This window comes from Caretta caretta, chromosome 10, assembly GCF_965140235.1.
Source record: "Caretta caretta isolate rCarCar2 chromosome 10, rCarCar1.hap1, whole genome shotgun sequence".
Classification (NCBI taxonomy): Eukaryota; Metazoa; Chordata; order Testudines; family Cheloniidae; genus Caretta; species Caretta caretta.
In genome coordinates, this window is record NC_134215.1 from 83,993,122 (window position 1) to 84,014,137 (window position 21,016).

The following is a 21,016-nucleotide window of genomic DNA, read 5'->3' on the forward strand; positions in this document are numbered from 1 at the left end:
ACGCGTACAGCACGTGCCACATGAGCACCCGAAATGGATGGGTTGGAAGCTCTGTATAACTCCCAACTGGTTTTTACTCTGATGGTAGCACTGAGTTTGCTGCTGAGCTTAAGACCTTTCCCAAAAGCCTCAGAACAGGAGTAATGTCTGTTCCTGCTCAGTCCCCTTGCACCCGTCATGGCATCAGAGAAACAGCGAGGATACGCAGGGGAAGAGAACTTACAGCGCGGCTCCCTGAAGAGTGAGGTGGTGCCATGAGCTGTCCTTGTTGAACAGCTGTTATGGTTAATTCCCATTAAGCACGGGGATGGCAGTTTGGGTCTTTCACTTGTCTCCTTTTCCTCTCCCAGCGGAACACACACCAGTGCCCAGGAGGCTCTGCTTGCTGTCTCTTCGGCACTCGCTGGTTTTTGTGCTTCCCGCCTCCGTGGCTAAATTCCTGGCTAGCAATGATGCAGCAGCATCAGTGGCCTCAATGTCTTTCCTGTGTGTTCGTGATCAGCTGACTCCCAATGCCTTTCTTTAACCCTGCAAGTTTTTTTCTGGGCACTTGTGCTTCCATGCTCCTCTCTGAAATCTCTCCGACCTTTCTTCCTGCTCATCAGTGTCACGGGCGATGAATAACCTCATTTGAAGGAGCGGCTGAATTCGTAATGGGCTAAACTATGGTGGCTCTTTAGCGGTGGAGAGCAACATTTTTCTTGCAGTGATTCTGACTGATCACTAACTGCCGCTCTGGTTGTGTTGCCTCTTTGTTTTCCTGCTTGTTGGCAAATAGCTTCTTTAAATATATGTACAGATAAGGCCTTGCGTGTGATACACTGGAATGTGTTGTCTGTTTGCATGGCCATTGAAAAGGGACCATCCTACAGAAAATTGCATGCACCATGAGTCCACACAAAGGCTAAGAAGTGCCTCTGGGAATTTCTCCGTACATATTAATAGATTCAAGCAGTGACATTGTTTCTTCTATTGAAATGTCTGCACAACTGGTTGGGATGGAGGCCTGGAGAACATGAGCTGTTTTGTCTTGTCCACACTGAAGTGATGATGGCATTTAGTGTGAAAAAAACCCTGGGCTTGGTCCTGACATCACTAAATGCCATTATCCAGTGTTCGCAGGCTCCAGGAAGTGTGATTGTACCAGCCGAGCACATGCCTGGCAGAGAGTTCTGGGCCATACAGAAAAAGTATCTGATATTTATTGCAAACGTATTTATTTGCGGAGTATGGCCAGGCTTGGCAAGGAAACTGTTCTGCGTAGCTACAAACCGTCAGCAGTTTAGAAAGGGTGGTTTGAGAGACTGTGGAGCCAGAAACAGTGGTTTTGAAATTTTTCTCATACCATAAAAATCTTAGAAATTGGTGATGGCTTCTGATGACGGGTGCCCTGAGCCTACCCCAGCTGGAGCGAGGGTCCTCCCCTACCAGAGGTGTCCTGGTGTTTATCTGATCCAGTGTGAAGTGTTCCAGGTGATGGGACTTTCCCCACTTCCCTGGGGGATCTCAGACACCGCTCGCTGTTGGGGAAGGTTTTTCCTGATGCGCTGCTGACATTTCCTTTCCCTTCATGCAATCCCATTCCTCCCTTGGCCACCCAAAGAAATTCTCCCTCCGCAAGGACTCAGCGAAGGCCTCCAAGAGCTCGAGCCCCTCTCGAGGAAAGGGGGGGGGCGGCGTGCTGTCCTCGCTGGGGTGTGCCATGTGCCGCACGTCTCGTGCGAACGGCTTCTCCAGCGATGGCACTGCCGGTGTACTTTGAGCTCCTGGCTCCTGGGGCGGGCCCGCTGTTTCCTCAGGATGGTTCTTCACGCTGCCTGCAATGTTTTGTGTTCACTGACCTGTCCCGTGACGGCTGTGATGTCATTTTCCTCTGCTATGTGGTGGTACTTCTCCCCAGGCATCTGTTAGCCTCCTCTTCATGCCGAGGGAAATCTTTCCGTTTCTTGCATCTCCCTTTAAGTTGGGCCACAGACCTGAGCAGCGATGGTAGCAAACCCTTGCTGCAATAAGGACCTCGGGCTTCTTTTTGGAAGGTGCTGTCAGAGTCACTCCGGAAAGACAGGCCTCAGGTGTAACCTGCTCAGTCACGTTATAATGAAAGGTGTGCTTTTTTTGCCCCCCCAGCTTACGCTGGGGGATTTCAATCTATCAGTCCAGGCAGTGCCAAGGGGAAAAGGCATTTTGCAGATGCAGCTGAGCTGATCGTACATCCCAGCGCTGTTTGCCTGTATCTCTGGCACGGCAGCACAGTTAAATAACAAGAATCATCCCTTTAAAAGAGAGGTGTTTGTGCAGGACAGGGGGAGGGATCCAGCAGGCTTGGGGCATAGCTGCAAAATCCTCCCGCTGCGATTTGAAAGAGGCAGTTTCTCAGATAGGGAGGGGTTTGTCACAGCACGCATGCAGGTGTTGGTGTACATGTTTATAGTGCAGGATCGATACTAAGGGTATGCCCATGCTAGAAATGCTGCAGCTGAACCTGTGGGCTTCTTCCATCCCTCTGAGAGGCGGGAGCTAGATCAACAGGAGTCTTCACTGGGGCTGAGGTCGGCTTAACAACGTCTCAGTGGTGTGAGCAATGTAGCTAGGTCAACCTACATGTTGGGTGTAGACCAGGCCTAAAAGTACCCCACTTTGGGCTTTGGTTTTAATCATTCAGAATTGGAGTGATAGATGTCTGTTTTCACAACACAAAGCACGTGTCCAGCTATAACACGTGGGTGTAACCCATGGGCCTAGACATTGACAGGGTCCTGTCAGCTCGCTGTGCTCTGTAAGGAATCAGACCGTCAGGTGATACAGAGCTGCAGACACCAGCTAATGGAAGGTGCCCAAGCCGAAGATTAATGTGTTTGACACGTAACCTGACTGATCTGTTGTCGCAAATGGAAACCTGCACCTGACCTTGGGATGCTGCAGCTAATAAAGCAAGGGGAAATATTTCCCAACTATCTTGTGCTTCACCTCGGCAAGTGCTTCGAGATGCCAGCAGAAGAGACTGCTGTCCGGCTGGCAGAGTTCTTGCTTAACCCAGCAAGATAAAACGCTCCCACTCAAATGGACTTGGATGGTGATACCTAGTCAGATGTAATGGTACAGCTGAGAGGAAGTGTGGCAAACCTTCTCCATCTCGGCGGAGCGCAGAGCGAGAATTGTAATAGAAATGTAACATGGTCTCTTGGGTTCCCGGGGTCTAAAGGAGCAAGGGCAGAGGGGAAACTGCTGGCTGGTCACGCACTAGGGAGAGAGGGAAATTCTCCCTCCAACTCCTCTGCTCCCCACCCCCGAGGACGCCAGAGGGAAGGAAATGCCTTGAAAGATTTTTCTGTGCAAGAGGGTGGATTTTAATCAGAGACTCTGACGCTGGGGGGGACACTTTATATCCACTGATGCCATCTTATTCCCTGCCATATTTAGTGCTGATCAGAGGCCCTGCAAACTGCAGGTCGGGGGATGCCCCCCAACTGACCCGGGGGGAGCAGCCAAGCGAGTGCTGCCCTGAGAAGGAGCGGAGAGGGGACAACTTAAACAAAGGTGGGGGTCTTCCTTTGGGAAATAAGGTGGTTCAAGTCAGACCCATCAGAGTGCTCTGCCAGAAATGCCCACTGCATCCCGGTCATAGTGTAACCCTTCTGCCAGGCCAAGTTGATAGCAGCAAGGGCTGGGCTCAGTACACAGGGGTTCCCTCTTATCAAAGCAAATGCAAAACTGGCTCGAGCCCCCACGCAGTGACCTGGGAAAATCTTACACACACCCCTGGGTGCCTCAAAAAGGCAATACTTCCCCTCTTGCAAGCATCTCAGTGTAGCAGAGAACCTTTAATAACAGGAGGTAAACGACATCAGCATTAAATTGGGAAAACACCACAACTAGGGTTCATCAACCAAACCATGAGCAAAGACACCCCCCCAGCAAATTGGACCACATCCTTTCCCTCGGGTTCTTGAGTCCCACAACCCAAACCTTGAGTCTAGCAATCCAGAAATCACCCAAAGTCAAAAAAAAATCCAACCACCCCAAAAGTCCAGCTCCAGAGTTCAAAAGTTCATCTGCAGAGTGTTACTCCCCAGTCTGGGTTAAAATGTGGGGTGGAGAAGGAAAGAGGTAAGGGGCACCTTACATGACCTGAAGTCGACTGCCCCACAGCTCTTCACTCTGATCCACTCCACAAGCTGCTCCGCTCCGCCAGCTGTCTCACAAACCGCTCTGCATCTTCAGGCTCCCCACTACTTGGCACAGTGATTTCAGCTCTTTGGTAACTTCAGCTTGGAGTAGCAGGAGCCTTAGTGCTGCTGCACCATAAGGCCAAAGTGAATTCAGCACAGTACCTGTAGCTAGACTCTTAATAGGCCCCAAATTAGCTCTGACATTCCACAGTGGAGAGAGACAGAGGTGCAATTGGTGTTTCAGGCCCTCACAAAGGGGCCCACGCCACCAGGTACAAATACCTGTCTCAAGCTTCTCTCTCAATTCACAGAGTTTTGGAACCCATGTCCCTTGCCTAGCGAGTGCTACTTAGTTGATGGCGAGTCCCTCCATCATAAGGCCAAGTACAGTTCCACTGTCCTTGATTCCCATAATCAGGGTAATAACAATTTATTCTTCCTGCCCCAATAACAGAGACACTGGGGATCCCACAGCAGCCAAAGTGACCATTTGGGCAGCTATGGACTCATTCTAGGCGGGGTGGGTGTTCCTATGCAAATGAGATCGGCCCCTGAAGTTCTTTTCCACAACTTGCCACACCTCACCACCAGATGTCAGGGTGGAGCTCATCCTGACTCCGCTTACACTAGTCTCTCCGGCTGCGGGTTCTAGGAGTCTGGGCAGTCTGAGGACAGAGTGACCGGGCTAGCCAGGGGCTGTGTGCTTTGCTGGGATAGCAGCTGGAGATGGGACAGCTTTCAGAGCAAACCTCAGTCCTTGCTGCCCCACTCAGATGGGCCATGCCATGTCGCTGATTCCTGGCTTGGCCTGCTCAGAGGCACCCATCATGACTATATGATCCGCATGGCTGGGCCCAGTGATTTCCAACTGTCCCAGCACGTAGCAGCAGCTGGCTCTTCCAGGTGTACTGTCCTTGTCAGGGTTAAACCCCACTGTAGTGGGATGGAGGTTTGGCTTTTCAGATTGTCTGCTAGCCCTGCCCATGGTATCGGAGGCTGCCTCTTCCGACTCCATTTCTACTGCAAGCTGTCGCCCCACAGAGGTCGTAGGGAAGCAGCACTGCCTGCTCTGGGTGGAACGTTGTCAGTTGTGAGGTATCAGTTTCACCTACTGATTTCTTAGATTTTGCCACCCCCATGTGAGCTGGCATGAACTACGTCGTGAGCACGTGGCCAGACTAGAAGAAGACTTACCCTGCTCCCACTGATGTCAGTGGTAGAACTCTCAGGAGCTTCCACGCGAGCAGGAATGAGTTCTCGTTATTCCAGGGATCAGGCATTTTTCTCAGCCTTGCTTGCAGCGCAGCTGGTTGAGCAAATGTTCCTAAAATATTCCAGGTATTTTGACAAACTCAGGATCCCAGTGGCTGGTCGTTGTAGTGATGGGGATTTGCGTCTGACACGTTAGGGTCTGATACCCTACTGTCTTACCCTTTGTTTGGCTATTGACACCCATGGCAAACCTGTACAGCCTGTTCGTGTTGTATGCCTGCCTTGCACAGGTGTAGATAACGATAGAAGATGTGAGGCAGTGGAATATCAGGCCCCTGCGTTTTAAACTTGCTGCATGGTTACCTCTTTCTCTGTATCACGTATTGGTCATTCAAAGAAACATGCCTCTGTTTCAACCTGTTTTTTTCTGTTTCTTTTATTTTTACCCCAAAGGGGAGGCATTGCAAAATGAATGTGAGGGTATTTGTTACTGGTCCTTTTTTTAAAAAAAAAACTTTCTTTTTCATTTCAGCATTGGTTGGAGTTTACAAAGTCTGTCGTGAAGCAGATGAGAGGTGAGTATTGCATTTACTGTGCATCTGTATGAAGATGTCCTGTGGAGACTATGCATGCTCCCCTTAATTTTATAAGCATTTGCCTCTGGTTCAGAAACTTGACTCGTGTGGCTTATTCCCTGTGCATCACCTAGCGAATGTACCCTTCTGAGTATCTCTGTTACGTTGACAATGAAATAATTCTCTCTGGGGTACATTTTCATTAAACCACCCTTCTTGTGCCAATGTAAGTATGTCCATTTTGCACATGCAAAATCTGTGTTTGCTTGAACAAAACAGGTAACTGCATGGAAAAATGATTCAGGGGTGCAAATAACAATTTGCAAGCCCACCTGTTTTGCCCGCACAACAGATACAGTGACATGTACTGTCGACACAGCCATGGAGCCTAATGAAAACCCCCTTTGGAAATGCCCCATTATTCCTTGAGTTGTGTTTTAGAGATCGTGCCCCCCACCCCAAGCTGTCCCTCTGCTCCATGGGCCAATGCAGGAGGAGCCATGGGCATTGTGTGGCAGAAACCCCATCCCCTCCCTGTCCGCCTCCATTGTCTTTGGCATCCTGTTTGTAGGGTGGAAGCCAAGTGTGGGGGCACAGTGACTGCTGTCATGAGCAGCCCTTGCTTGGCTAAGGTGAAGGTGGGTGAGGATCATCTTTCTGATCCTTCCCGTCCTCTGTGGCTGTGAAGGCCTGCTCACAGTCTAGCCTATAAAGTGTACATGGGTGTGTGTGTGTGTGTGTACTGTGTTTGTGTTGGTAGGGATGGGGGGGCGGATAAACAGGCCATTCAGATTTCAAGCAGTGTCCTCCATGTATTCTTAGGTGTCTAGAAACACTGGGGGACTCTAGATTGTTATTTACGCCACAATCCTTGCGCAAAACAGGGGGGCAAAGGAGGGCTTTTAGCTTTCCCATTGAATTCTTTTGCCTTTATGACAAAGGGAGGTGCTTGAGGCCCATTCTTTCTCTTGGTGCATGGGGAGTTGTGATCGCAACTGCCCTTATTGTTAATGAATGCTCTGTCTGTGCTTTGGGGGGATAAGTAACTGAGGAGCCAGATCTGGTCCTGAAAAAGATTTGAATAGCTCCTTTATTTGAGTTAATAGCTGAGGAAGACACTGGTGTATTTGCTCTCAATGGATACAATTCAGGTGACCGTACATTGTCATTTTACACTGCAGCCCAGCCTCCCTTCACCATGTGTTTTCGTGTGAAGTTTTATCCCACTGACCCTGCTGCTCTGAAAGAGGAAATAACCAGGTAAGACTGAAGCTAGTAGCCATGGAATGGGGTTTGCGTTGGGTGCTTCCAGAAGGTATTGTTAAAGGTCAGACACGCTTGGAGCTTCGCAACCTGAAAAGTTTTGTGTCTGTTGTGAGTTACAGAGCCATCTATGTAATGTCAGATTTTCCTAAACAGAACCAGTCAGTGTGACCCACCGTGTTTGTGTATAAAGAAGCATGACAATACTGTTACTATACACTGGAAGCATTTTATTGACTTGCAAAGTCATCCCGCCACAGCGGATGTTTATCATTAGCCGTTGATTTAAACTCACTAGCTTGAGCTTCCACGACAGTCTGTTAAGAAGATTGAGTTGCCAGAACACCGCACTTAGAGTGTATGTCATAATTATAGCAGGAGCCTGAGGGTCCGTCTACGCTGCCTTGTAAACCTGGGTCTGTGAGAGCGGGGCTTGCAGACTCGGTGTTTCTAGGCCTGCACTTAAGCGTCCACCCTGCACTGTAAATCTGGGCTTACGATGCTGGACCCAGGTGTCTCAGCCGTGCTAATGCGTCCACACTGCACTGCGCAGACCTCCTGACTTGGGTCTGTGGCTTGAGGTGCATCCATGCTGCAAAATAAATGGGCTTCACAGCACGACTGGGACTCTGGCCTGTCCCACTAACAGGGTCCTAGGACCCAGATCCTGAGCGCTTGCTGACCTGAGTCAGGTTGTCTTGTGTGTGGATGGAAGTGGGGCTTAGGTTCAAACCAGACTCAGAACTGGGCCATAGTGTGCAGTGGAGACATACCCACAGTGACTACGATAGCTATGATCGCAGAACAGGTTCTAGTCTAACCCCTGGGTATTTCAGTTCCTTGTAACTTTCACCTTTGAGGCTGAATTTAGCCACGGTTGGTCTCTGCTGAAAGGTGACTCCGTTGCTCTGTAGTTTGGAACAGCAACAGTGAATCTGTGGCGATTCACCAGTCCCTCAAAGGTCTCTTCACTGACTGGGATGGTGGAACACAGCTACCAAGCTGCTGATCTGCTGGGGGTGGGCAAACCCTGGCTTAGTTCAGTCCCCACTTCATCGTCTGCTCTGAGGAGGGAAGGCACATGGCCTTGGCCAGTAGGGTAAATGTGAGAACGCGGGGAGCGTGGTTCCAAGCTGCAGTGATTGAAGCAACTGGTGGGATCTTTCTTCTTGTGCTGCATTGGGGTATGGGGGTGACCTGATGTGATGGAAATGTTTGACACAGCTATATTTGGGCACCTGATTAAGATTAGGACCTCCTCCTCCCTGCAGATCCTAAATAGTGGGTGCTTTATGGTCCTTTGTGGGGTGCAGTGGTCCAACTTGTTCCCCTGGAGGTTCAAGGTGGGAGAGCAGGCCAAGTGGTCATGAGATTACACTCGGGTCAGTGGAGGACAGGGGGTTGATATATGTTTGGGGAGGGGGGAGAAATCCCATGTGAGTCGTGCCAGTCCTGTCGATGGAGGGAAGGAGGGAGGGCTCCAGGTGACAGCCAGGGAAGGGGATGTGAAACTCTCTAGTTTCACTGCATGAGGCGTGAGTTGTGTCAAGGCTGCTAAGAACCCCTTCCGGGCCCCATCTGCCCCGCCACACCTCACGAGGTTTAACCAGTGATGTGCGGAGGCAGGTTCCCAGCACTCCCACCAGGGGTTGATTGAAGGGATGCTTTTCCTGTCGCTGGTGGAGCTGGCCTCTCCTGGGCTCTGCTGACTCAGCCCTGACAGAGTGGTCTTGTCCCAGGAATAAAAATGCTGCTGAAAAGAAAATATTTAGGCAGTTTTATCCGGAGATTTGTTTGGCATTTCAGCTTCGCTCGGACAAACCTGAAGGAAACCCGAGGTTTAAGCGGGATCAAATCTGGGGAATCCAGCCCTCTCTTGGGTTGACTGAAGCCACTTGCTCCAGACCCAGCACAGTTGATGGGCCGCTACTCCTGTGTCTCCGTGGTATGCCTGGCTGTGGAGCAGAGTGTTTGACGCTCACAGGTTCACGCGCCTAGTGGTGGACTGAAGTGTTTGTAAGAAGCCTGTGGCCTTTGAACAGCAGATGGGGGAATTCCTGTCCTGTGGACACTGATGAAGTCATGGGACAATAGCAGCATTTCCCACAAGGTCTGGCCACAGGACGGGAATGATGAACATTCCTGAAGGGCAGGAGAGCCAATGTCCTCCTTCTCCCTATGCCAGTATATGAAACATCTCACTCACGGGGATTTACATTTTCCCCACCCCTAGCTCCCCATGAATCTGAGCGCTGGGTAGGCATATTTCAGAGAGAATGTCAGTGAGCTGGAATGTTGTCAGAGCGTGATGCCCTCCCGCTGCTACATGCGTGTCGGAGTAAAGCTGAGTCGTTTATTTTCAAGGCAGGGCACTGGATCCTCTGGCAGCATTCCATTACGGTGACTCCGTTTCTATCATATCCAATGACTGATTCAGATTGAATCATTTTACCTGGTAGATGTTGGTGCACTAGAGTTTGAATTGCTCACTGTTCCTGACATGCTGCATTTAGATTCACTTCGGGGGCGGAGCAGAATCCTATTGTTTGCCTCAGCCAATCCGACATGAACTCCCCCTTAAAAAAAGTATTGTATTTATGTAACTAAGCTGGCTGAAGCCTGATTGTTTTTAAATTGTTTTCAGTACTTAGACTTTAGCTGCCCATCCAGCCTTGCTGGCTGCCAGACATTCTCTTAGGGGTAATTCACAGTCATCTTTAGACAGTCACGCTTTATCTGAACTTCGTTGACTCTTTGTACAAAATGTGCCTGATTCTAGGTGGGCCATAAATATTAAAATTCTCTTGCACCTGGAAGACCAATCTGGCTCGGTGGCTGCAATGTCTCATTTGTAATACTGCTCAGGTAACAGTAGATTCGCTTGTGACATCCCGTTCAGATGACGGGTCTTTGGCAGGGGGTCGATTGCACTAAATGCTGATCCGGAATTTATCACCACTGTTTAAAAGCAATGGGGTGGAGTTTGCAGAGCGGTGAGAGATGAAGTTGGCTTGAATGTGAAAGGCTGGGTGTGATTAGGACTGCAGGGAGGTGAGGAAGCGCTGGGTGTGATTAGAACTGCAGGGAGGTGAGGAAGTGCTGGGTGTGACTTCAGAACAGGGGAGGGGAAGCTAATGCCAGCGGGTTGCATGCGGGAGTGCAGAATTTGTCACACGTGTCCATGTAGGCATCAAGAAGGGGGGTGGTTTGGGGCTCAGCATGTGGATTTGTTCCCAGATTTTGCTAGCAAATGGAAAAGGAAACATGCCTGAGTTAGCCACGCTGCCCATGTGTTGACACCACCCCCAAACGCTTTCACATCTTGGCTTGCTGCTCTCTTGGGATGTGTGTAAGAACATTCAGCACAGCTCTGTTCACACACAACAGGTCACAGTAGCTGCGATGCACCAAACCCAGAGAGCTGAGCTTTTCACGCTAGAATTTGCTGTGGTAGTGGAGCGTATTGCCACGAGCTACCGCAAGGTGGTGTTCTTGGAAATGCTACCTTTGGTTCCCGTTGTCTCCAGTCCATCATAGAAGACAGAGCTGGGAGAGATCTCTTAGGCCATCGCTAGTCATTTTCCAAAGGTCTCATCACAGGACCAAAGATTTCCTGCTTTGTTTCTTTGCCTTTTCGAAGAGGGTGGGGTGTTTCCTGCTTTCCAATACTCAAGATTCACTCCCAGATCTAATGACCTGTTTAAACACGCCCTTCCTGAGCCCCCAGCGGGGCTTGTTATTTGTGGCCAGGGCTCTTTGTCTAACCTTTTCATAGCTGGTTCTGTTAGCCTGACTATCTCCTTGTCTGTTGTTTGCAGCAAATTGATGGCCAATGCGGGCACTGATCTGCTTCTTCTGCTTAAACGATGGAGCCAGATGAACAGCCCTGCTACTTGCTTATTTCCACTGCACGTCCCCTCTAGATGTTTGTTCTTTGTCCGCTGTATGCATTGAGGGAGAGCTGGTTTATTTCCAGGCTTCTAAGAAGCGATAGGAAAAGCAGAGGGGGGAAATGCTTATGAGTAGCTGGCAGTGTCCCTTTAACTCTAACACTCAAGGCAGTAAGGGCTCAATCCTGCTTCCATGAAGCGAATGGCACAACTCTCCTTGATTTCGATGGGAACACGTTCTAGAGGAGCACTGGCTGGGCAGGGAGGGAGCAGGAGACTGTGTCCATTCCAGACTGTGTGATTGTAGGAGCCCTACCCTCGTTTGTGCCCTTTGTCCAGCTGGAGCAAACAGAAAAACAGGCAGGTTTGTTTCAGGAGCATGTCTTTGGTTCTGGGGTGTGAAGAATTTCCAGACGTGCAGTTTTAATAATGAAAGTTACAGCACGCGGCTATCAGGCCAATACAACAATTCCAAAACTGGCTAATTCTGACATTTGTTCCCCATGATTCCCCTTTCTCCTTGCCACTTGCACAGTGTTAACTTGCCTGCAAGCCAGCTGTGAGTCCCTTCCACTCTTCATTCCTGCCTGCTACAAGGAAGGCGCACCTGTTCCCAGATGCTGCAGATGGATAATAAGTCAAGGAATGGCAAAAAGCCTGTCCCACCACCTGAACGTGAAACAAATGCAGCTGTCAGTGCTGCGCTTTGAGATGGTTCGGATGCTCGATTCCTGCCTTATAATCTTGTCTTTTTAGAAGGCTGCTGTAAAGCAGGGCTGAGGCAGAATGAGATGGGGAATTGAGAGCTGGGTTCAGTAAATTGGACACTTCCCAGGCAATACATTTAGTCCAAAGACCTTGATGAATGCTTTTTGTCATCTTCAGAGAAATGGATGTTCCTCTCTTTCTGTGCTGCAGATCTCAGGTGGGGGGAGGGGAGGTATAGTATGATGTGGAGTTTATTAAAAAATGACTTTAATTTTTTAAGAGGTCTTTGCAGTAGGCAGTGTTTAATATGCTAAATATCCTCTTGGCTCTCCAGAAAGGAGGGTAGCACAAATGTTAATTGAGCACATTGGAACAGAACAGCATCATTAACAAATAATTCTGCCAAAAGCAGCTATTGGGTAGAGTTGTTTACAACACTGTCCACTTTGTCCAAAGTGTAATTACTCTTTCAGACAGAACAAATTCCAAACACACATCTGTGTCCTAACAAGTTTGGAAAATAAGGTGTCCAAAGGAATTAGGATTCGCCGTGAGAGAGGGTGAAGTTGACAGGAAAGAGAATATAGAGACGTTGGTGAGACATGTTTCAGTTTCAGGTAAACAACACAATATATTTTGCATTGCGGCAAAGGTGAGAAATCTTCAAAGCTGTTTCCAATGCCTAGTTGTTCCCTCCTTGGAAATAAAGGGGAAATTGGTGTCAGCATTCTAGCACCCGAGACTTCGCTTTTTTCCCTACGTCATGAAATGTTTGGCTAAGACAACGTGTAAAATCAATATAATATCAGCTAGTGGGAGACGAGACCCTGTCCTTGCTGGGGGGTGGTCTCAACAATACAGAAGATGTTTTCCATCGCTTTCTACTAGGATCTTAAGCACTGAAGCATGCAACAGCATTTCTATCTCAGAGAAAGGGATAAGGAACCAAAAGTGTGGAAGTGGGATGGCAGGGCACTGCTAAAGTGTGTCAGAAGCTTTTGCAGAATCTATTGTTTAGCTCTGTTTAATTTCACTTTTATTGTGGTTAATTTTAAGATCAATTGGATATTGGTCTATGGTTCCAGTGCATGACTGAGTGTGAACATTCCCTGCACGGGTGCGCTGTGACAGAGGTGATATGGAAAGAGTCGGGTGTGGAGAACATTCTTAGCCGGCGAAGGCTTCAAAGCAAGCCTCTCTGGACCCACGCATGGACGCTTGCAAAGCCGGGGGTCTCCTTTATCAAGGGAGCGAGTACTGAATTAAACTTGGGTAAAGGTGCCTGTCCTGTGCTCTGGGGTAAGGAGATGGTGACCCAGAGACGGCTGGATCCGGGCTACAGCCAGCGTTTCCATGGTCAGTGGCACATTGGAACAGCTGGGTTCTCAGCTGACTGGTACAGATGAGAAGTTGAACCTTAGAAGCTACCATTAGTCGCTGCTGTGATTTAATCGTTTACAGAATACAAGTAAACAGCCAGACTGATCACACGGATCCAAACCTATTTAATGGGAAGTACGGGTTGGGGATGTGTCCACTTGAATTACAGATCTGCTGGCTAAAGAGAATGGGGACAATTTCGTGTTTAAATGGCTTCTACATACTCTGGGCCCATTTCATACCATACCCTTTGGGGCTGAAATAGTTTTGTTTTATTTGTTATAGTGAGGCTTCTGTAAACTTTATTGAACATCCTAATTTCATGATTTCCTGCCAGTGAATGCAATCAAATCCTGAACACAGGTTTATAAATTGGAGAAACCACATTTGAAAGAGTAAATGTGAGAGAGTTTTTCTTGACTACATCCCAGATCTAGTCAAAAGGAGACAAACATTTTGGGAAACAAACCTAATTTAAGAGAACTGGGGCACGAGTCTATTCCAATCTACCTGACAGTGATCAGAGTATTCTGTGGAGATATGTATTTATTTCCTGGACCTAAGAAAACAAAAATGTTGAGGGTCAAATCTGCAAAATGACATGTTAAGTTGTGTATGCAAATGTGATCAGGTGTCTGCAAATAGATCACTGTACGTGCAGATGGGTGCGTGTGAAGACACCCATTCTGTGCATTCAGATGCATATTTTGCTATGCAGTTACCAATTTGCACCCATCAGCTTTTAACTCTTGCATATGAAACCTGAGTACCTGTTTTTATTCTTTAGAAGTAGCCCTTATTGACTAATTTTCTTGTCCTACATGTGTATGTTGTAAAAGAACCTGAAATCGCCACAGGTGATGGTCAACAGACTGCTGATGGAGCAGAGGACACGGGGCGGGGGGGTGATGCTGGGATTAGAAAAGTTGTTTACTAACTGCTGGCATAATAGATTGATGAGGGGTCCTTTGCTTTTTTAATTTGTAGATGAAGGTAGTGCTAATTAAAGGCATTAGATTGACAGCCCTGGCGAACGAATGCCTCCATTTCTGTATGGAGTAAAACCAGGGACAGCGGCACAAGCTGTTTCCCCTTTGTATCCTCAAATCATGTGCAGTTGCTGAGTGAGGTAGCTGCATGTCTTCTAGAAATTACAAGACCACAAGACTTATTTCCGTATGCCCTCCATGGTTGCCAGGTGGAGACAAAGCTCAGTGGTCACGGACGTGGGCTTGATTAGGCTCAGTGACCTGAAGGTGGAAGGCTCTAAATCCCTCTGCTGGTCCCCTCGGCCATCTGATGTTTTTCCCACTGGCATTTGAGGAATCATATTGCACAGGCCTCTCTGTACGTCTTTAAACATCAAAGATGGATAGTCAAGATCAAAACTAAGTTCTTCCAGAATTAAGTAGGCTTTCTGGAAGGGCCAAATATATTCCAGCATTCATAGAACCATAGACGTGTAGGGCTGGATGGAACCTCAGGAGGTCTTCTAGTCCAGCCCACTGCATACCATCCCTTGGATGTGCTCTTTCTCTGGTGTCTGGTGAGCGAGGACGTTGGTTGGATGGACTCTGGGATTTTGCCCTCTTTTATATGGTGTATTTGAAATACTCCTGGGCGCAAGATTATGTACCTTTTGCTTTTGTATTAATAAACTCAATATATTTTTCTTTAGAAGGATGGGTTAGAAAACAGAAGATGTACAATAGAAGATGAGATCAGCATAGGAAGAGGGATTCTGGAGTTCTATGCCTTTCTTGATAATGTTCAGAATTAATGGAAGCTTTTCTTGTGCTTTAGGGAGAGACAAATAAAACCCATAGTTCTTATCTGAAAGTCTGAGAAGTTAGTATCCTGAATACATGAGCAACTCTTTCTGAACCTGATTGCCAGCCCCCATAGTCGAGTCAGATGAGCACAAAATCAATCATTTGTAAATAGGCCATTCTTATTTGCTGAGCCTGTTTTAAAATAACTTCATATCCAAAACACAAGCATTTCTGCTTCTATAAGAAGGCGCCCCGAATCAACTTTCCCAGATACAATTGATTTGGTTTTTGTTCCAGGTACATTTGGGGAGAAACAAAGAAGTGTCCAGGCATAGATCTCAGACAGATGCATGTGTTTGCTCTTTTTTAAGAGCCACTTATTTGATTTGCAGATTTTATGTTAACTCCTAACAACTGCAAAATTTTGCAGTCATTAGGTCTCACTTTAAATGTGAAATGGCCAGTGACATCTCTCTGAACAGCGATCGCTATTAGGTGGGCATGGTCATTAAGCTGTTCCTTCGGTATTCTGTTTCTTTTCTGTAATGCGAGATTAGCACAACATCTGCAGTTGTCAGGTATAATAAGAATTGAAATGCAGGTCAGATTTCTGCTTTGGGAGGGCGGGGTGAAAACTTCGCCAATTAAGGCCACTGAAGATTTAACCTCTTGCACTTAATATAGCAATCAGGGGGTGGGGGAGGGAGGAGCAGTAGCACTTTGTGTTACTTGGAGTCTAGAACCAGACAGACTGTGGCTTATTTCCAAGATCACGTGATCGCATGTTTTGATGACAGCTTTTGCTCCGTCGGCATAGCTACTTTCTTACAGGTATGTAAATCTCACACTCCCATTGTCTTTGGGGTCTAGTGACATGCATTTCTCCCAGGCAGAAGAATTTAAAGGAAGCCCGGGGGGTTTCATGGACGAAAAAGCTATTCTTAGGCATGGGGGTCACTTGTCGTTCACTTTGTCCGTGTTCCAGTCCCAACGCGCTGGCGAGACGGACAGAGGGAATCCGTTAGAAAGTAATCAACAGGGGGGATAAGTGATGCTGGTCCTAAGAAACTTCAGGTATTGATTGGTGCTGAGACCAGGAAAAATCTTCAGTGAGTTCAGAGTTAAGTTAGCTTTAAAAGTTCCTGATTGAAGAGAAAATTGGCAATAGGAGGAGTGGCTGAGCTGTGACAGAGGAAACTCTCTAGTTCAGAAAACTGCATAATTTTCTTCACTACATTTTTAAAGGAAACGACATTTCCAGAACACAAGCCCTTCTCTTGGAAATTTCCTTTCGCTGGCTGAGTTGGGTGTTTTCTACAGACGGGGGAATATTTGCAAGTTCCTTGTGTTGGAGACCTCTTGAAACCTTTTGCTGCACTTCGCAAAACCAGACGAAGTTCACAAATGTATTTTCCCGAATTTAAACCCATGATTTCTTCAGGGCTTTATTGCAAGGTTGATTCAGTTTTTGTACAACACATATCTGTAGGTGAGGGAAAGCTTTGTATCAGGTACTGAAGAACTCTCTGGAAGCCAGATAGCTCCGTCCATGGTGCACGTGCTACATTTTTTTTATTCAGAAGGTTCTTGCTTTTTCTCAGCTTTTTTTTCAGCGTCTCTATATTTGTCACTCACTCTCCCCAATCTCTGCTCCATTTTCCACCCTACCTTGCCATTAGATGTCTCTCCTGCTGTCTGCTTCCCTTTTCACATTCTTTCCTTAGTGGAGCATAAACACAATAACCTTCTTGTCTGCGTCCAACTTTTGCCCTCCATGTTCATGTGTGTTTGGCAGTAGGCCAAATTAGTTCACCCATATCTACTTCTTTCCACTATTCTTTGATGATCTAATAATTCGATACAGATCCTGTACTTGAAACCCAAAAGAGACTGACTGACTGAGTGCTTCTGCGGTCCCACCATTGCACAGGCGTGGGGCAGATTTAGATTTGCTGGGAATCTGCATGAGGCATCGGACATCACAATTGGTGGATTGAAGTGTCATCAGCTGACTCATTAGTTCATTTGAATGACTCAGCATTTTTTGCCGATGAGATGGCCAGTAGTTACCCAGTGGACACGACGGTGTTCAAGTAGCTTGAGAGTTGCCTGTGTTCGTTAGTGTCTAATAAACTATAATATACCCAGAAAATGTTGGCAACGGTGACAAAAGTCAGGCCACAGAAAAGCTTAAATTATGTGTCCTGCACCATCTGCTCTTTTGTTTTTAAATACAGTCCATTAATTAAGGCCTGTAAGATGAAAAGAGGTTTGGGGGGCTGGGATAGAAAGAGGGAGAGCTGTTTGGGTGACGGTAACAAATACTCACACATTTGGCATCGGCATGAGGGCGGGGTGGGAAGATTTCTTCTGTATGTCTGCAAGTGGCTCATGTCATGTGGCGTGGCAGGGGCTAAGGTAGCTCTGTATAGGTGTGGGAAAGACAGTACATTGCATGTTCGTGCTGCCTGCAGACTTCAGGGCTGATGCGGTCTCTTCTTTCCCCTCTCCGTGTGTCTTTCAAAATCAGCCAAGGCAGGGCGTTGAATCAGAACGACAGTGATTTTTCACAAACACAGTTAGCTTTTTCCCCCATGTCAGTTACCAAATATGCCATTGGGACGTAACCGTTCGGTTGCTGCTGAGGACTCTCTATTTTGGCATCTTGACTGCAGGCCAATGAGAGGTCTCATCCTGGTTCCCACTATCCACGAGCAATAGCCAGCATCCCTGTGCGTTAATCTTCTAAAAACGGGCCTCCCCCTCTGTCCACACCTCGCAAGCCACACTTCTCTGCATTAATTCCTTCATGCCTGTAGAGCCAGGGCTGCCATTGTGTCCCTTTGTGGTGGAAAAGTCTGACTCCCAGTGCCATTTAAAGGTATAGGCATATAGGGAAACCATCCTGGGTCACCAAAAACCGCCCTCCAGAACTGGTTTAAGTGGTTAGGTAGAAATGGCAGAAATTCTCCCATCTGCAAACAGGATTACAGAGCGCACCTGACCTCACCAGCATGTCAGTGAGATTTGGGTACATATGAATAGTACTCAATGTGGGGAGAGTAGAAATTGAAATACATAGCGAAACAGCTGGAATGGTGACATGGATATTCATTCTGTAGGACAGCAAAGAGTAAAAGCTAATTAGCTGCTAGGAGCTGGTTCTACTTATAAAGACATTTTGAGTCTAAATCTGCCATGAGATGTATGCATGAAACTAAGAGCAGAGCTGGGGCTTGCAATTGTCCTAGCAGGAGGGAGCATGGTGTGGGTTATGATAGTTGGATTTTTCTCAACATTCTTGTAATTTTACCAGTAAAATGATGATGCTTGCAGTATCAGAAATCTGAACTCAAGAAATCAAGGTTGGCTGAGGTTCTGCAGAATGGAAGTTAAATTATTTAAACATATTTCCAAGCATGCCAGTTTACAGTTTGCTCCTTAATTACGTGAGTTATGTTTTACATCAGATTATTTTTCCCAAATGTAATGAATGCCATCGTAACTCAGTCTGAACTGCCACACAGTTACTTATTTTAACTTTATTATCATTATTATCATACTATAATTTTTAGTCATATTTTGTTTTTTCTTTTTGCTGGCTTTGATTTATTGAAATTGCATAAAATCTAGAGAAATAGTGACTGTCAAGCATAGGAATTGCTGATTTTATTATCCACTAATGACAGATGCCAAGGAGAGAGGTGAATGCTTTCAGAGGAATTTAAGCTCTTAAAATATCTCATAACAGTAGTAATAACAATCCCTAGCTCTTGTATCATGCTTTCCAGTGTCACTCTCAGCATTTTACAAAGGAGGTCAGTATCAGTACCCCCATTTTACAGATAGAGAAATCGAGGCACATAGAGGGGAATAATGTTAATGGACCTTGCACATAATAATGTCAGTAATTGTAACAGTGCTACTAGACCATACAGATGTACATTAAGGGAAGAATAGGTTCTTCTAAGTTGGTGTTCTGTAAAGGTTTTGAGTTCCAAGGGTGAAGTGCAAGTTCAGAGAAGTTTAAAACCAGAGGAATAGCCTTCAATGGGGACTTTGGCACTACTGCAAGACCAAGAGTAAAAACCCAATAATTAACCATTAGATTACAGGGATTTCGGTGCTATGCAGTTGGTGAAAAATAACTGGAAACCATTATGCAAATCATACCCCAGTAGCCAATCGGAGTGAAGAGAATTGCATAAATAAGAAATAAGCATAGTTGTTGGTCAGTTTGGCACAGCAGTCTGTTCTCTGATTGGCTGAGACCATTCCAATTCTGTATAAAGGTGCTCAGAGTAGGGTTTGGTCCTACCCTTCCTGTCTTTGGCCTTGAGGGAGAGTCAGACATTTGTGACATCATGCTCATTTCTGTGGACGTCAGAAATACAGGACTCTGGAGGCCTCGCTGATGTAGAAGCTAGGATTGTTGAAAGCCCTTGTTTATTTTACCTCTCTTTGGGGCTGATCCAAAACCCATTGAAATCAGTGAGAGGGTTTCATTGATTTCAGTGGGCTTGAATGGAAATGAAGAGAGTTGGCATTAGAGTAAATATTTGTACGAATGTTCCTTCCTTTCCGCGTTTCCTCTGGTCTTGTGGAAAAAGATCTCTGGAGTATTCCCATTAAAGACACAGCTCTTAATTTCTGTCTGCATCTCGGCTTTGTTTTTTTGATTTCTGCACCTGTAAGAAGGCAGGTAAGTGACTAGATGGTTGTGTCTCAGACCTGCACGACAAATTATGAATCAGATTCTTGTCTCATATATATGCATATCGCCACTCCTGTGGACTTCAGCAGGAGTGGCATGCATACCTCTGAGCCCTGAGAATTGACCGTAACTTGAGGACTGACTGGCAAATTAGCACTTGACTAAGTCACAGCTGATGTAATATCTTGTAAACGGAATGTTTGGGGAGAATGTAGAGTGGAAGTGTCTCGATAGATTTTCGTTGTTTGAGTCAGACGTTTAGGTAACTTAAGCATTGCTTAATAAAAGAAATAATTCAGAGCTAATTCTGTTTCTCTCCTCAGGTATTTAGTCTTCCTGCAGATCAAAAGAGATCTCTACCATGGTCGCCTTCTCTGCAAGACGTCGGATGCTGCATTGTTAGCTGCCTATATCCTTCAAGGTAATGCTTTGTGACAAGATAAATTTTCTTTTCATGCTAAGTACTGATTACATTATTTCACTTACAATAGATCACTGCACCTTGAATACAAATGTCATCTAACCAATGCAGGGCTCATACTTCAAGATTGTCCTTGTGCCAGTACCACGTTGGTCTATAATAAAATTAGAATTGATAGTGTGATCTAAAACTGTACCAGAAGCAACAACTCTGCCATCTATTCCCTCAAAGTTATTCCACCTGGATTCAGGTCAGTTGTGTCTGAATAAATGGCCCTTTGATCAACATTATGTGTCTAGTATTTTGCACTTGTTTCCATCTGAGGGTCTCAAAGCACTTTACAAAATCACAATCTCCCTGTCAGGCAGGTGGGTTTATCCCCATTTAACAGATGGGAAATGAGGCACCATGCATTAAGCGACACAGATTCAGTGATAAAGCAAAAAAGGGCATCTAGAACTCCTGATTTCCGGGTCACTGTGTTGCAGCTCCTAATCCACGCTTCCTCTGTAACTAGGATACAGGGATTTCTGGAGTTGAAGTGATACTCTCGAATAGGTAGGTGAGGCTTGTAGCAGCATGGGACTCAGTACTGATTTCAGAGAAATCTCCTAGGTAATTTGGGGTACTTGCAGGGCAGAAAACACTCTCGTGTGTTGAGACTTCCTACAGAAGTTTTGCTGCATCCTCAGACACACCAGACATTGGTGTCCAGACATGCATCAGTGCTGTAGTTGCGCAATAGATGTGATAACTGGTGCTTTCGAGAGTATCATTTTCTTGCTGTTATTACCCTCTGATTTGGAATCTCAAAGTTAAATTGGTTGGTCCTGTCCTGATTTACCCTCCTCAGCGTAACTTTCTCCTTCCTGTCTTCCGTGAGACATCCCAGTGCCAGACAGCAAGTGTGGC

General features: G+C 46.6%; 1 protein-coding gene across 5 annotated transcripts in view; it reads left to right on the forward strand.

Moving 5' to 3' along the window:
* The window catches only part of FRMD5 (FERM domain containing 5), a 287,035-nt gene that overhangs the window by 203,349 nt on the left and 62,670 nt on the right, over positions 1-21,016 (forward strand). For all 5 annotated transcript variants that reach the window (XM_048868351.2, XM_048868348.2, XM_048868350.2 and 2 more), the window contains exons 3-5: positions 5,914-5,956; positions 7,138-7,216; positions 20,007-20,104. In XM_048868351.2, the coding sequence (XP_048724308.1) occupies positions 5,914-5,956; positions 7,138-7,216; positions 20,007-20,104 (220 nt within the window). The remainder of the gene's footprint in view (positions 1-5,913; positions 5,957-7,137; positions 7,217-20,006; positions 20,105-21,016) is intronic.